The 15,707-nt window shown below is 42.8% G+C and overlaps 1 protein-coding gene across 2 annotated transcripts in view; it reads left to right on the top strand.

Moving 5' to 3' along the window:
* The first annotated feature begins 13,285 nt into the window (after positions 1-13,285).
* The window catches only part of AK3 (adenylate kinase 3), a 29,480-nt gene continuing 27,058 nt past the window's right edge, over positions 13,286-15,707 (top strand). The window contains exon 1 of one of the 2 annotated variants that reach the window (XM_037143573.2): positions 13,286-13,582. In XM_037143573.2, coding sequence (XP_036999468.1) covers positions 13,432-13,582 — 151 coding nt within the window. In that variant the 5' untranslated portion in view covers positions 13,286-13,431. The remainder of the gene's footprint in view (positions 13,583-15,707) is intronic. The other variant, XM_037143574.2, reaches the window with a different exon arrangement.

Raw genomic sequence — 15,707 nt, 5'->3', positions numbered from 1 at the left:
AATCACTCTGGCATTTCATAGTGCATTAAGGAAACAGCTGATGACTAACAGAACTTACTGGATGGCTCCACCCTCTTGCTGAAATGACATATTCTTTTGAGCGCTTTGGGTAATTTCACAACACTAGTGCTTGCTGGAAGCAGCTTTCTACTGCTGAGGATGAAAAAAGGAGTAATTAGAATATCCTTCCCATCTCCATTACCCGCTGAGCTCTCCTCTATAACCAGTCTCCTTCCACTTGCTTTTCTTTTGGAAGTCTTCATATCTTCAATAATAAATTTATTTATGCAAGTAGGACAATGGTAGACAAACTGAATAGGAAAAAAAAAGTTTAATTATGCAGCATTTGAGGCTTGAATTCCGGTAAAACAAAACTCTTCCTTTAGTCCCTTGACTCAAGGAAGAGCATTTATGTTGACATAGCGCCATCTGCTGGCTTCTGGATCTCTGCAGCTGACCCTGTTGGCCTTCTATTTGGCTGTCCTTGCCAGTGCTTGCTGCTCACTTAACTCCTTCACTGAGAACATATTCGTTGTGTGCTTACTTGGTGCCGGACACTGTGCTAGATGCTGGGGGTACAAAAAAACGTGGCCACTTCCTTGGCTAATGTGGTGGTTCTTACACTTGGTACAATCAGAATCATGTCGGGAAATGTTTAAAATGCAGATTTTTAGGCTCTGTCCTGCAAAGATTCTGAGTTGGTGGGTCTGGGATAAGACCCAGGAGCCTGTATTTTAAACACACATCACACGTGATTCTGAAACAGGAAAGTCATGACTCACATTTTCAGAAACACTAAAGATGAAGAAGCAGAGAGTGGAATTCATTGTTACAATGTAGTCTGGTGAATGCCACAAAGTGTGGACAGGGTCTGCTGGAGGCATAGAAGGGACATCTAATCAGACTGCGGAGAAACTGGAGGCTTCCCAGAGGTAAGACTCTAGGTAAATAGGAGCCGACCAGGTGAAGAAAGGGGAGCAGGGGGTGCAGGCAGAGGGCGTGGCACGCGCTAAGGCAACGGCACAAAACCGCACCGGACTTGCAGGTCGTGTGGAAAGCCAGAGAGAAGTGCGACAGGGTATCAGAAAATGAAGGCTTGGGACACTAAGCCAGCTGTATCCTAAAAGTCCTGGGAAATGTGGAGATTTTGAAACAGGAGAATAGCTCGTCCGGGTCTTTGGAAAACCCTCTGACGGCATGACGAGGGGGCGGGACTAAGGACAGGGGATTCTCTGGGAAAGAAGCGGCAGGGCAGACAGAAGAGGGTAAAGGGGGGATAAGGGGTGACAGAAGGAGGCTTGGCTTCGGGTGATGAACACACGATACAGTGTATAGATGCTGTATGGTAGAACTGTACACCTGAAACCTGTATGATTTTGTTAAATACAATGTCACCCCAACAGATTCAATGATAATGTTTAAAAAAAAAAGTGGAAGGGCAACGCGACATAAAATGAAGGGGAGGGAGCAGGTGTGGAAGGAGTGAAGGAGGTACGCACAGTGGAACCTAACACACCGATGCCCGGGACAGGAGGGCCACCGGACGGCGCTCAGCGTTCTGGCTCGGGCGACAAAATGTCACCGTTTCCCACGACCCTGCACCTAGAGGGAGAGACGGGGTTGGGGACGGGCAGGGAAGACTAGGAGAGACACAAAAGGGAAAGAGGAAATGGACAGTGACCCTTTCTAATGTCAGTGTCACCATTCTCCTCTGCCATCAGTAATGCGATCTTAGTTCTTCCTTAATCCAGCTGTGCCAGGGTTGTTTCGTCTGTAAAATGTGAATCATATTAGTATCTATCATACAGTATTGATGCGAGGATTAAATGAATTAATACATGCAAGGTACTTAGCAAGAGTACCTAACACATGATAAGACAATAAATGTTAGCTGTTGTTTCATTATTTTTATTGTTTTTTAATCTTTAGTGGAGAAGGGAAGGGGAGAGGGAGAGAAATACCAATGTATGGTTGCCTCTTGTGCGTCCCCTGCTGGGAACTGGCCTGCAACCCAGGCATGTGCCCTGACTGGGAATCAAACCACGATCCTTTGGTTTACAGGCCCGTGCTCAATCCACTGAGCTACACTAGCCAGGGCTCATTATTTTTAAATGTTACTCATAGTAATGTTTTGTCAGACTACTGACTGATTGTGGTGCTTTGCACCATTGTTTCCAATGCTTCACTCTCTTAGTGTTTTAACGTTTTACATCCATGCTCTTTACTAAATGACTTTGCAGGACCTCCCACTAGCACAGAGTACATTCCCCTGATTGGTATCCGTAACTTGCTCTGGTCAATGCAGTGTTAGTAACCCTGCGACACAAGTAGGCTTTCAACGTGCTCGTGAGCTTTGGCTTGCTCTTCCATGCTTATGCCATTCGCCAACCATGACCGAGACCAGAATGGTGTGGACAAGGCAGCAGCCCTGGGCTAGACCTCCAGCCTCAGCCCAGAAGGGGCCCAGAAAACCCATAGTCTTGTGAGCAAGAAAACAAATGTTTTTGGTCGTGTGTCATTGAGATATGGGTGTTTTTATTTCAGAGCATTACTGCAACAATTGCCAACTAATATGCTGATAGAGCCACATTTTTTACACCGATTCAGAGGCTCCTGTGTCTCTGTTCTAGGCGTGTTACAAGCAGAGGCTGCCTAGGCAGCCTAGATCTCCAACAGTGTGCCTTCTGGCCCTTGTCAAGAGCAATCGTTTTAGAGGATTCCCAAATTGTGGCCTCTGAAAGGTGACTTTGGGTGTCTTCATATCCCTGAGAAGAGAGGCATGAGCCGGAAAAGTGGCAGGTGCCCACTTCTGCTTCTACCCTTCCTTCCCCTTGACCAATCTCAACTCATGGCCCTGACCACAGAATGACCCAACAAAGCTAACTTTAATGATATGTTTGAAACCTAGCAGCAGGTTCAGCTTGGCCTCCAACGATCCTAAGAGCAGCAGTTTTCCCAAGGCCATTTTCTGTGTGGAACGGCTTTCAGACTGGGTCTCCCTTCCCTTTGTCTCAGAGGTCTTGGGTCTCTGTCCATTTCTCAGTTGTACCTCACAAATCTGCTTTATTCTTGACAGCACAGTGGGAAGGGCACTGACTCAGGAGTCAAAAGATTAGCTCTGCTGCTTGTCTGATGCGGAGCAAGTCACTTAAACCGGCTGTCTTTCAGCTTTCTGTCTGTAAAAGGAGAGAATAGGACCTGCCCCTAATCACTAGTTGTTTTAAGGACCAAATAAGAAATATTCTCAAAACTGTAAAATGAAATATACCTAAGTGATAATAAGTCTTATCACTAGGCACTTCATTACTTAGCAGGAAGACTACAGGAATGGTGCCTCCTCCTGTTCATTTCAGGAATTGCAACATACCACGGTGGACTGCCTTATTCCAGAATGGGGAGTCAGAGTACCATTGGCTGTTGTCCTATTTCAGGTTCCCTCTATAGTTGTTTTACAACTCACTCTACCCCTGGCTGCATCTGCACCACTCTCCCTTCTTGCAGTTTGATATCAGTCTGGGCATGGGATCTTCACAGCAGCTTAGAACTCTCCTCCTGACCTGCAATGAACTGTCATCCCATAGCAGGGATGTTCACCACTGTGGGCCTTTCCTGGAGAAAACTTGGTAGATTTTCAGAACAGATTAGATTCTAGAAGAATTCATCTTTTTCCGTTCTGCTCGTCAATTAGTGCTAGTTGAAAAATATTTTTCATCTGTTTATCCACATATTCTGTACTGTTCTCCAGACTTGTGAACTATCAGCCCAAAGTAAAACTATAAAGACAGTAGGGTTAGTCTTGAGGGTTCCCTGACCCACCTTTCTGTACTGCTGATTTTCTTCAAAAGCACCAGTAACCTGGAACCAGATGGTTCTTGAAGCCCCTCCCCTTACATCCAAATCCTCACTGTGCCCCCAGTCATCAAGTTCCGCTGTCTGCGAGGGCTAGTTTGAGTAATTGATTTTTTAAAAAGGTTTGTGCATAATGATAGTATCTTAATGTGCTAATACATCTGTGTTAATAGCAATCTTTAAAAGCTTGAGGTTGGCCCAGCCAGGTAGGTCAGTTGGTTAGAGCATTGTCCTGATACACCAAGGTTGTGGGTTCAAGGCCTGGTCAGGACACCTATAAGAATCAGCCAACGAACTCATGATTGAGTGGGACAACAAACCAATGTTTCTCTCTCTAAAACAAATAAATTTTTTAAAATGCTGAGATGTGATAGAGACTATTTAAACTTATAGATGATTTTGACATTGTAACAACACTGAGTGTTTTGATACATAAATGTGGTATATGCCTCTCCATTTAATTAGGTCTCCTACGATTTTTTTCAGCAACGTCCTCTAGTTTCCAATATTCGGTTCTTGCATTCTAGTTTGTTAAATTTACCCATAAATATTTTTTATTTTGATGTTATTGCAAACGGCACCTTTTTTTAGCATTCAACTCTCTTTATTAAAAGCATTTTTGTCTGATAGAACAGTAACAAATAGTTTGCAACATTTCAAATCACTCAGAAATGAGCATGTTTCTTCCAAGGCTGGTTTGAAGCCGTCATCTTATGCAGTGTTTATACCCAAGTTCAATGAAATCATTTCATTAAAAGATAAAATGAATGTTGTATCCTTTACATGTATCGAGTTTTTTGTATATAATTTTTAATTTAATTGTTGTTCAAGTACAGTTTTCTGTCTTTTACTCCCATCCCAGCCCACACCCCAATGCTCCCCACCTCCTTCCCATTCCCTCCACCTTAGTTTTTGTCCATGTGTCCTTTATACTTGTTCCTGTAAATCCTTCCCCTTTTCCCCTGAAATTCCCTCTCCTCTCCCCTCTGGTCACTGTCCCCCTGTTCTCTATTTCAGTGTCATTATTTTTATTTTGCTTGTTTGTTTGTTGTTTAGCTTCCTGTTAAACATTCAAAATCATGGAGACTGAATGGTATGCTATTAAACAACGAATCGGTCGAGAATGAAATTAGGGAATAAATTTAAAAGTTTCTGGAAACAAATGAAAATGAACTCACGACAACCCAAAACTTATGGGACACAGCGAAGACAGTCCTGAGAGGGAAGTTCATAGCAATACAGGCCTACCTAAAGAAGATAGAAACATTTCAAACAAACCACCTAACCCTATGCCTGCAAGAACTCAAGGAACAACAACAAAGACAGTCCAGAGCAAGTAGAAGGAAGGAAATAACCAAGATCAGAGCACAACTAAATGACATAGAAACTAAAAGCACAATTCTAAGGATCGATGACTCCAGGAGTTGGTTCTTTTAAAAGATAAACAAAATAGACAAGCCTTTAAGTAGGCTCATCTAGAAAAGAAGAGAGAGGACACAAATAAACACAATCAGAAATGAAAGAGGAGAGATTACAACTGACACCACAGAAATACAGAGGATTGTTAGAAATTACCATGAAGAACTGTACGCCAAGAAATTTGAAAACTTAGGTGAAATTGACAAATTTGTAGAAAAATATAATCTTCCAAAACTCAATGAAGAAGAAGCAGAAAGGCTGAATAGACCAATAACTGCAAATGTCATCTTTAAAAACTTTTTTATTTGCAATTATCTGTTGCTAGTGTATAGAAATACTATCATTTCTTTATATTTGACCTTGATTTCTTCAATTAGAATCATTTGTTCCAGTATTTTTTTTTTTGTAGATCCTTAGGATTTTCTACTTACATGCTCATTTGTGAATAAGGCAGTTTTATTTCTTCCTTCCCAATTTTCCTTGCTTTAGTGCACCAAGACCTCCAAAAGAATATTAAATAGACATGATGAGAGCAGACATCTTTGTCTTGTTCCCATATTTGGGAGAGTATATTCACCATTAAGTATGATGTTACTTTTAGGTTTTGTTTGTTTGTTTGTTTTCTTTGTGTACCTTCTTTGGCATCTCGTTGTACCCTGCTGTGGTTTAGAGCACAGTCATTGTAAATATTTTTCAGGTACATGGGAAGAAAAATGTTTAGAGCAACATTGTTCATAATAGCTAAAAGGTAGAAACAACACAAATGTATTTCAACAGATGAATAAATAAACAGAATACAGTATTTCCATACAATGAAGTTTATTTGGCCATAAAAGGAATGAACTACTGATATATGTGATAAGGAAGGGTGAACACTGAAAACATGATGCTAAGTAAAAGAAGCCAATCACGAAGAACCACATGTTATACAATTCCATTCATATGTAGATCAGAATAGGAGAATTTATAGAGACAGAGAGTAGATTAGTGGATGCTTAGGGCTGGGGGATATGTGGGGTGGAGGGAGAATAGACTGGTAACAGCTAAAGGGTACAGAGTTTCTTCCAGAGATATGAAAATTCCCACATACTTCTGGTGGAAATGTAACACGGTGCAGTCAGTCATCTGGGAAAACAGTCTGACGATTTCTCACACAATTAAACAATCATGTACAAGTTTTTGTGTAGCCATATGTTTTCAATTCCTTTAGGTATATTCCTTGGAGTGGAATTAGGTTATATGGTAATTGAAAAATCATCTCACTCTAGTTTTAATTTGCATTTCTTTTATTGTAAGTATGATAAGTATGATTGAATATCTTTTCGCATATTTAAGGGTTCTTCATTCTCTTTTCTTTTTTATGAATTGTGTTTATAGCTGTTGCTTATTTCCTATGAGCAGTTTTCCTTTTTTTCTGCATCTTGTGAAGCCCTTTATATATACGAGGGATGTTGACAGCGATATGCTAGAGCTTGCTAATGCCAGTTAGCAAGTGCTGTTGTTAAGTTATCAGGAATTTTGTGAGCCAGTGGATGTCATACTGGTACAGTTGATGTCATCTTGGCAACTTAAAACTTGCTATGGTCATTATATAAATGTCTAATCACTGGCTGGTACACCTGAAACTAATATAATATCGTACATCAATAATTAACAAAGTAAAAGTTACTTAAAAAAAAAAACTTGCTCTGGTGAGAATACTTACACCATGGTAGTGGGCAAATGCTATGAATCAGGGCTCCTCCTCACCCTTCATACCAGAACACACCACGGGGCATTAATCCTTTATCTATAATATAACCTGGAAATTTTTTACCCAGGTTTGTGATCTGTCTTTTCATTTTGCTTATAATGTGTTTTGCTATGCAAATATTTAGTTGTTGCTTTTTTAATTTTTAATTTTTTTATTGATTAGAGAGAGAAAGAAAAACATCGATTTGCTGTTCTACTTATTTATGCAGTCATTGGTTACTTCTTGTATGAGCCCTGACTGGGATTGAACCCCCAACCTTGGCAAAACGGGATGATGCTCCCATTGCTGTTGTTTTATATTATCCGAACTTTGGTCTTTTCCTTCATTCCCTCGGGATTGTGCATTAGTTAGAAAAGTTCCCCCAGCTCCTTGGAGAATTATAGAATTATTAGAGCAACCTGCTCATAATTTCTTCTGGTATTTATTGAGCTTTTTAAAATGTAAATATTTAATTTATTTGGGCGTCATCTTGTGTGGAGAAACCGATATGACTGCATTTCTCTCCAGTGTCTATACTTTTATTCCCACAAGTTTTTTTTCCTCCATTGGGTCCAGATGCCACCTTTATTACATATTACATTTCCAAATGCAATTAGGTTTACATTTGGATTTTCTATTGTTTTATTGATCTGTGTATTCATGTGCTAATACCATCTTCTTACCGTACTGGCTTTATACTGTTTTATTAATTGATAGAGATAGCCTCTGCTCATTTTCTTTTAAGACTTTATTTATATATATTTTTAAAGAGAGGAGAAGGAAAGGAGAAAAAGAAGGAAAGAAACATCGATGTGAGAGTCTCATGCTTGTAGGTATGAGCCCTGACCAGGGATCTGAACCAGTGAGCTTTTGCTTTGCAACTTGACACTCAACCAACTGAGCCACATGGGTCAAGGTTCATTTTCTTGTTTTTCAGTTTTCCCATACATTCTTGTTTATTTATCCTTTTAAATGTGTTAGAATAAGCTCTGGCTGGTGTGGCTCAATGGATTGAGTGCAAGCCTTCAAGCCAAAGGGTCACCAGTTCGATTCCCATTCAGGGCACAGGCCTGGGTTGCAAGCCAGGTCCCCAGTAGGGGGCATGTGAGAGGCAAGCACACATTGATGTTTCTCTCCCTCTCTTTCTTCCTCCCTTCCCCTGTCTCTAAAAATAAATTTTAAAATCTTTTAAAAAATGTGTTATAGTAAGACGGTCTAAGGCTCCCTCTTCTGTTGCTTTTGCAAAGTGCTAAAAATAATATGGCCTTGTATTTCCTGACTTCAGCCTCCTCTGTTCAGTTCTCCCACTTTTGTCTAGACTTTCTTTTCCCCCAATGACCTTGTTCTGAACAGCCTGAATTCTCCTGCTAGAAGCTTCCTCTCAGAGAAAGTGTTTTCTACATTTCACCTAGAATTTTTTGAAATCATTAATTCAGTTGCTGAATATCTATGGGATTTTGATCAAAACTATTCTCAGATTTTTTATTCCAAACATTGTAAATAAAAAATAATACATTTTATAGGTTTTGTGGGCCTCTGTCTTTACAGTTGGAAATGAGTATGTCAGGTCTCAGTCCTATCTATCAGTAGAATCTATGGAATTATTCCCCTAAAACACATTCTTCAACTGATTTCCATGACTCCATATTGTGGACCCAAAGTGGGCCACACACTAAACCTGACAAGCTCAGGGGAGGCCTACATGAGGGCAGTGGGGGGGGGGGGGCGCTTACAAACTCAGAGACCTAAAGTAACCACAAAGCAGGGTCTGAAATTAAAACTTTCTAACTGAAAGTGGTTCATGGCAGGTAGTCCTATTCTAGGCCAGTACTTTTGCCTAACAAAGGTCAATGTTGACCTTAACTGAGCCTGTCCGTTGTCTTTTTGAATCTAAGATAACATACCTGATAACATACCTTTGGAAAATCTAATTTAAGTCTGGATTCCAACACAACCACCCAACCAGAGCAGAGACCACAAAGCCCCTGTTGTTATAATTATCATGTTAATTGTTAACTGTTAACTATTCTATATCAGCTTATGCATAAAACTATGTGTCTACCTTTTACTTTTTATCCAATTCCAGAGATTCCTCCCCCTTTACTTTTTCCCACTTCCCTAATCTACCAGCAACGGATTTCCTGGAACCCCCTTATGTCTCCACCATTTTTAGAGCCTTTTCTCAGCCCCTTGAGATTTTGCTTTGTGGCAGTTGTCAGCGGCTTGGCACAGATAAGCTCAGAAATTCTTACAGCTGGGATGTTTCTGATACTGCCAATATTCACCCACTTTTTCTTCCTAAATAACTTGCCTCTCTTGTCAGGCAACTTCAGTGTTTGCTCCTTATCCTCTAAATGTTGGAGAAGCCCAGAAGTCAGATTTCAGACCCCTTCTTCTCCTGTCTAAACTTACTCCTTAAGTGTGTTTATACTATCTCATCCATTTAAAAGTACAAACAATCCCCAAGTTTTACATCTCCAGCCTGGACCCCCTAATATATACTCAAACTGTGTGGATCTGACTGCTTCCTTACCAATGCCCTCTGGATGCCCCAAAGGTGTCTTCAACTTCACTTACTTCAAAACAACTCTTAATATTCTTCCCCAAACCTGTTTCTCCTATAGTCTTCCCAATCTCAGTTAACAACAATTCTCTTCCAGTTAGCTCAGGCAAAAATTTTTTCTCTACTCTCTAATCCATCTACCCCTGGGTTTGATAGGGGAACTCAAGAGTTAAAGATTTTAGCTTCAGCCATAGCTGATAGACTTAAGTGATTAATGGGGTGGGTGGAAAGCTGCTATTTCAGGAACTGGAATGCAGGACCCTTGTGACTCCTAGAGGTCAGGAGGTCAACAAGCATTCAACCTTTGTGCCCCAGGGGGTCTGCAAGGATGGAGATGGTGTCTGAGACATTGTGTTCCAGGGAGCGAATGTGGGAGATGCAGAACTAGAATTGTAGATCAGCAGATAAAGAAATACTAGGAAAAGTGCTGCTGAGCTGCAACTTTTAGCCAATTTTTTCCCAAACCCCTTACCTACCCTTTCATTCTCCCTAAAAAATGGTCAGCTTGAGATGAGATGTTAAGATAGTCAGCATCTGAATAAATGCCCCAAAGATTCAATTCTTGTCTCTACTTACTGGTACATGTAGTGACCAGCAGCACAAATACCAACTTTTCCAGTTTCAGGTGGACTCCTGTGGCCACAATGGGCAGCTCAGCTGGATGGCTGGAATAACTCGGACTTCAGGGCGTCTCTCCACAGGTCTTCTGTCTGAGGCTTCTTCAGATCCTGGCTTCTCTATAATTCCTAGAGGGCAAGTCCCAACACATGTACTGCTAAAATCTCTTCCTGACTCACACTTCCTAATGTATTCATTTGAATTCGGTGTCCACCATTGGACCAAGTTAAATAGTGAAGAACCCACCCATACAAATACCTGCGTGTGGTGAAATGACTGTGCTAGGCAGAGTTGCCAGGAGATTTCCAAGTTTGGCAGTTACTTACTCATTCGTAATCCACAAATTTTAGCAAAGCTGCAGTTAGTCGGCATTTTGTGGGGCCTGTTGATGTGACCACAACACTCAGCTTTTCCTCCCCAATGACAGAATGATTCCTCAGCTATTTTTGTTTGTTTTAACATTCTTTTCCAAGCCAAATTTCCTCAGGATTTTCTTTCCGGTCTCTTTTGTAGCTAAAACTAACCACAAATGTTCCCAGTTTTGGAGATCAGAAGAAATACTTTCCCTATACCTTTAGGTTTTCCAGTGTTTTGCAATTTGTACTTGTCCAGACCTTTTCACATGTGTTAGTTCTGGTTCTTAAATTTTCCAGTCCTTTCCTTTATGTTCTTTTTCTTTACTTAATCCCTTTTTTTGCTTTCGTTGAATTATTTTGATGTTATTTTTCTAACTATGTGAACTGAATGTTTAATTCATTTATTTTCATTCTTTCTTTCTCAGTAATGAATATGTATGAGCTATTAATTATTTTTAATCCTCACATAAGGACATGTTTATTGATTTTAGAGAGGGAGGAAGGGAGAGAGAGAAACACTGATATGATAAACATGTCTCTCACATGTGCACCCAACAGGGATCCAACCTGCAAACTAGGAATGTGCCCTGACTGAAAATCAAACCCATAACCTTTTGGTGTACAGGATGATGCTTCAACCAACTGAGCAACCTGGCCAGGGCTGAGCTAATAATTTTAAAAAATTTTTTTAGTTGTCGATTTCTAGTGAGAGAGAGAGAAGCAGTGATTTGTTGTTCAACCCATTTATGGATCCATTGGTTGATTTTTGTATGTGCCCTGACTAGGGATGGAACCTGTGACTTGGCTGTCAGGTTAGGACAATGCTGTAACCCAACTTTAACCAACTGAGCTATGCAGCCAGGACTAATTTTTTTTCTAAGTATTGCACTGTCTACCTATCAAATCCCTTCACACAGCTCAGATTCACCAGGGAGCAATCTTTCCTTTACCATTTCTTTCTGAAATAATTTCTGTCTTTAAAATCAAAAGCAGTTTTTTTTAAAAGTTATTTATTTATTTATTTTTAGACAGAGGGAAAGGGAAGGAGAGAAACATCAATGTGTGGTTGCCTGTCATGCGCCACCCACTGAGGACCTGGCCTGCAACCCAGCCATGTGCCCTGACTGGGAATAGAGCCCAGCACCCTTTGGTTGGTCGTAGGCTGGTTGGTGCTCAACCCACCGAGCCATCCCAGCCAGGGCTGAAAGCACTTTTGATCTACTCATTTGGCAACTTCTGAGGAGGATGGTACTGTGTTCTGCCTTGAATTGTGTCCTACAACAAATAAATGACAATAACAATGAATGAACTTCACTGAGTGCGTACCCTGTACTGACATTATACTTTATACACATCACTTTAACAATGCCATACTAATATTCCAAGTGTACTTTACAGAGGAAATAGGTAGCAGAAATTTGTCTTGTGTTTCTATTTCTGAATCATGCGAAACCTTCAGTTTTAGGGCCCTTCCCCCTTATCTGTGTTGTTGCCCTTCCATGTTCTAATTCAGTACTCAGAGCAAACGCTATTTCTTCAAAGCCTTACTGAGCATGGGATGGATCTAAAACAACCTCCCTCCACACTTTCATATATTCTCTTTTATTTTGTTCATAGCACTAACTCATATTATCTTGCTCATTTATTCTTTTCCTTGTTACGATCTGCCTCCTTCCCTAGACTTTAAACTCCAAGGAGTAGAAATTTTGTCTTGTTCATCGCAGCATTTCCAAGTCCCCCTTAGAACAATATCTAGCACATAATGAGCACGGAGTGAATATTGATGGAATGAACGCATTGTCGAAGGCAAATAACGGAACCTGAGGAGCAGCCAGTAGTTTTAGGCTGTGCTGAATAAATGTAACAGCTTCTTTTGAATTTCAAAGTGTGTAAGTGTGACTTCTATGGAAGTCAGCCTCAATTGATGTGTGATTTAAGGCCCCTCACTCCTTTTCACCAGGGTTTCCTCCCTGCGAAAGGAGGAAGGCCCTTTCCGCTCGTTTTCACCTACTGGAATTTTACGCGGAATAAATCTACTTTACAAACCAGCATGAAAGCAGGAGGAGAGGAACTGGGTTCTTTTAAGGTCGCTCAGCAGCAGAGGAGAGGGCGAGGGAGGAGAGTGGAGCGAGGTGAGTAGGGTAAGGAGCAGGGTACGGTCTGGTGACTCTGGAGAGCGGAGGGGTGTCGGTGGCAGTGGTAGTGAGCAGCGCGCAGAGGATGGGAGAGGCACAGAGGGGGCGCGGTCTACCCACCAGGGGCTGGGCAGGACAGCACGTGGCCTGGACGAGAGGTGAGGGCTGCCCAGATGTTGGGGGTGTGGTGGGGAAGGATGGCAGCAGGTAACCGTTCCGCGCAGTGGGGCAGGTAGGGATAGGGAGGGGACGTGCTGGAGTTGCCAAAGGCGCGACCTAGCCTGCGGGACAGGGAGGGTCAGCGACAGGACGGGGGAATGGGTCCGAGGAAGGTGGCGTGCGGGACTACCAGGGGTCGAGGGGGCGCAGGCAGCGGAGGAGAGCAAAGAGGGTGCGGTGGAGCGGCTGGTGGGAGCAGACCAAAGCACGTCGGTGGGGAGCAGGCGCGTGGAGGCGCACGTGGGCGCCCGGCGGCCCTGGAGCTGGCGAGGGTGGCGGCGAGGGCGCGGCTTGGCTGGCCGGCCTGGCCGGGCGTTGGGGAATAGGCGCTCGGGTCACCGAGGGGCGGGCGCTGCCGCGGGGCCGGGCACGGGAGGGGCGGCCCCCGCGGTTGTCGCCTCACTTCCGGGAGCGCCCGGGCACTGAGCCGCCGCCCGCTCGCAGCGCAGCCAGCCCGCCGGCCGCGGGCCGCCGAGTCGGGGGAGCGCGCAGCCAGGCCGAAGCCCCACCGTCCACACAGCCGCGCCTCTCCCCGCCACCATGGGCGCGTCCGCGCGGCTACTGCGCGCTGTGATCATGGGGGCGCCGGGCTCCGGCAAGGGCACCGTGTCGTCGCGCATCACCAAACACTTTGAGCTGAAGCACCTCTCCAGCGGGGATCTGCTCCGAGACAACATGCTTCGCGGCACAGGTGGGAGCCCAAGCTGGAGGAGTGTCGTGCGCTGTCGCCAGGGTTGGGATTTGAGGGCGGAGGGGCCGTGGGGGGGCGGGGTGCGCTTCCCGGGGATGAGGATCCACAGATGCGGGTGCAGGAGTTGCGGATCCAGGGATGCGGATGCAGCATTTGCTTCCCTCTGTCCAGGGGCGAGACCTCCCGCTGCTGAGCGAGTAACTGATCACCGAAACCTCCGACCTCCGTGGACAGCTTCAGGCGTGTTATTCGGGGAAGGAACTAGGAAGTTAGGACACGTTCGAAGTCCAAAGATTAAATGAAAGTATTTGGGTTTGAGAGGCAAGTCCAGCTTCAGTCACAGCTGCCTAAAAAAAAAAAAAACATGAACTGTGGCTTATTCTCCACGTGCCCTTAAGCCTAGCAGGGGTGTCCAACCTTTTGGCATCTCTGGGCCACACTGGGAGAAGAGTTGTCTTGAGCCACACATTAAATATACAAACACTGACGAAAACTGATGAGAAAAAAAGATTTTAGGTAAATGTATGATTTTGTGTTGGGCCGCATTCATAGCCATCCTGGGCCGCATGCGGCGGGCTGAGGTTTGAACCCCCCTGGGAGAATTGTTTGCGCTTTCTTTTTCTTGTTTTTTACCTCCTTCCCTTCCTTCCTCTCCCTCCCTCCCTCCCCCCTCCTTCCCTGTCTCTCTCTCTCTCCCTCTTTTAACTCTAGGGAATTTTCTGGTTCCGAACTTCCCCCCATAATCTTAAGGCGGAGCATTATTTACCCTCACTGCAGCCACACAATTGGCACAGATCTTGGACACCCCTGGAGATTTTAGACAAAAAAGCTATTCTTGTGCGTAGTTATCTGAAAGATTGTTTTGTTCTCATGCCAAATAAATTTTTGTAACTTAGCATGAAATTCAGTCAACAAACTGTACGCTTTACAATGAGTCGAGTTTATGTAAATTAAATCTTAAAGCTGTTTTCCAAAAGTCAACAAACATCAGAATGAGATTTTCTGTTTTTTCCTCAAAAGTGCTGATCTTCATTTGCCAAAATGGAATTCATTTGAAGCTCATTTTTATTTTTTAAAAATATTCTACTTCATTTTAGAGGGGAAGGGAGGAAGTGGAAAAGAAACATCGGTATGTGAAAGATACGTCCATTGATTGCCTCTCACCCGCCCAACTGGGGACCTGGCCCCCAACCCAGGCATGTGCCCTCACCAGGAATCAATCAGCAACCTTTTGGTTCACAGGCCCTGGCACTCAATCTACTGAGCCACACCAGCCAGAGCAAAGGCCCCTTTTAAATATTGTAGAAGCAATGAATGCCTGAACGAGGTTAAAAAAAAAAGTATTGGAAACAGGATGGAGGTACATAAAATAAAAGTAAAGCCCCTCTTACCCCATTGACCTGACTCAGTCCCATTCTTTCAAACAGAACAGTGTCACGTTTTCCCCTTTAGAAGTTTTTGGATAAGCACAAGTGTGCATGTGCCTTAGTTTATTAATATGTGATCGTGCTGCTGTATGTGTATTCTACACCAGTGTTTTCTCTTTATGTCTCAGATGTCTTTCCACATGAAAACATGGGAATCCCCTTTACTTTATTAATGTTTCTTAAGTATCTATTTGCTGAATCTAGTATAATTTATTTACTCAGTTCCCTATTTATGAGCATGTAAGTTACTTCTACATGGGGTTTTATGTTTGTTTCAAAAATACTGACATTTAAATGAAAAAAAGAACCACCCCAGTGTTTTTGCTTTGTCTTGGAGTTCTTTGGTTCAGCACCTAGTTTGGTGGATTACTACTCTCATTTTTCTCTTCTACCTTTGATCTTTACAAAAAATCATAAAATATTTTCATAAATCATAAATCGTAAAGTAAATCATAAATCATAAAGTAGTTAACTCGACGTCTTCAAAAGGTTAAATTGTTTGGCTCCCTTGCGAAGTGTGCTTGATGCAACATATTGAAGTAGTTAGGTAACAGTCTCCAGTACTCTACCTAGATGGGGTAAGATGATTCAAAATGCAAAGGAGTAAAGAACCCTGAAGCAACTCGCTGAAAAATAACTCAGCAGTGATACATAATTGTGGTTACAGGACACCTTCAGCAAAGATTTAGGGATATGCT

The sequence above is a fragment of the Artibeus jamaicensis genome, unplaced genomic scaffold (genome assembly GCF_021234435.1).
Source record: "Artibeus jamaicensis isolate MK-2021 breed Jamaican fruit bat unplaced genomic scaffold, CSHL_Jam_final scaffold_1964, whole genome shotgun sequence".
NCBI classification, from domain to species: domain Eukaryota; kingdom Metazoa; phylum Chordata; class Mammalia; order Chiroptera; family Phyllostomidae; genus Artibeus; species Artibeus jamaicensis.
The sequence above is the reverse complement of the archived record's forward strand: the minus strand, read 5'-3'. Positions and strand labels throughout refer to the sequence as shown.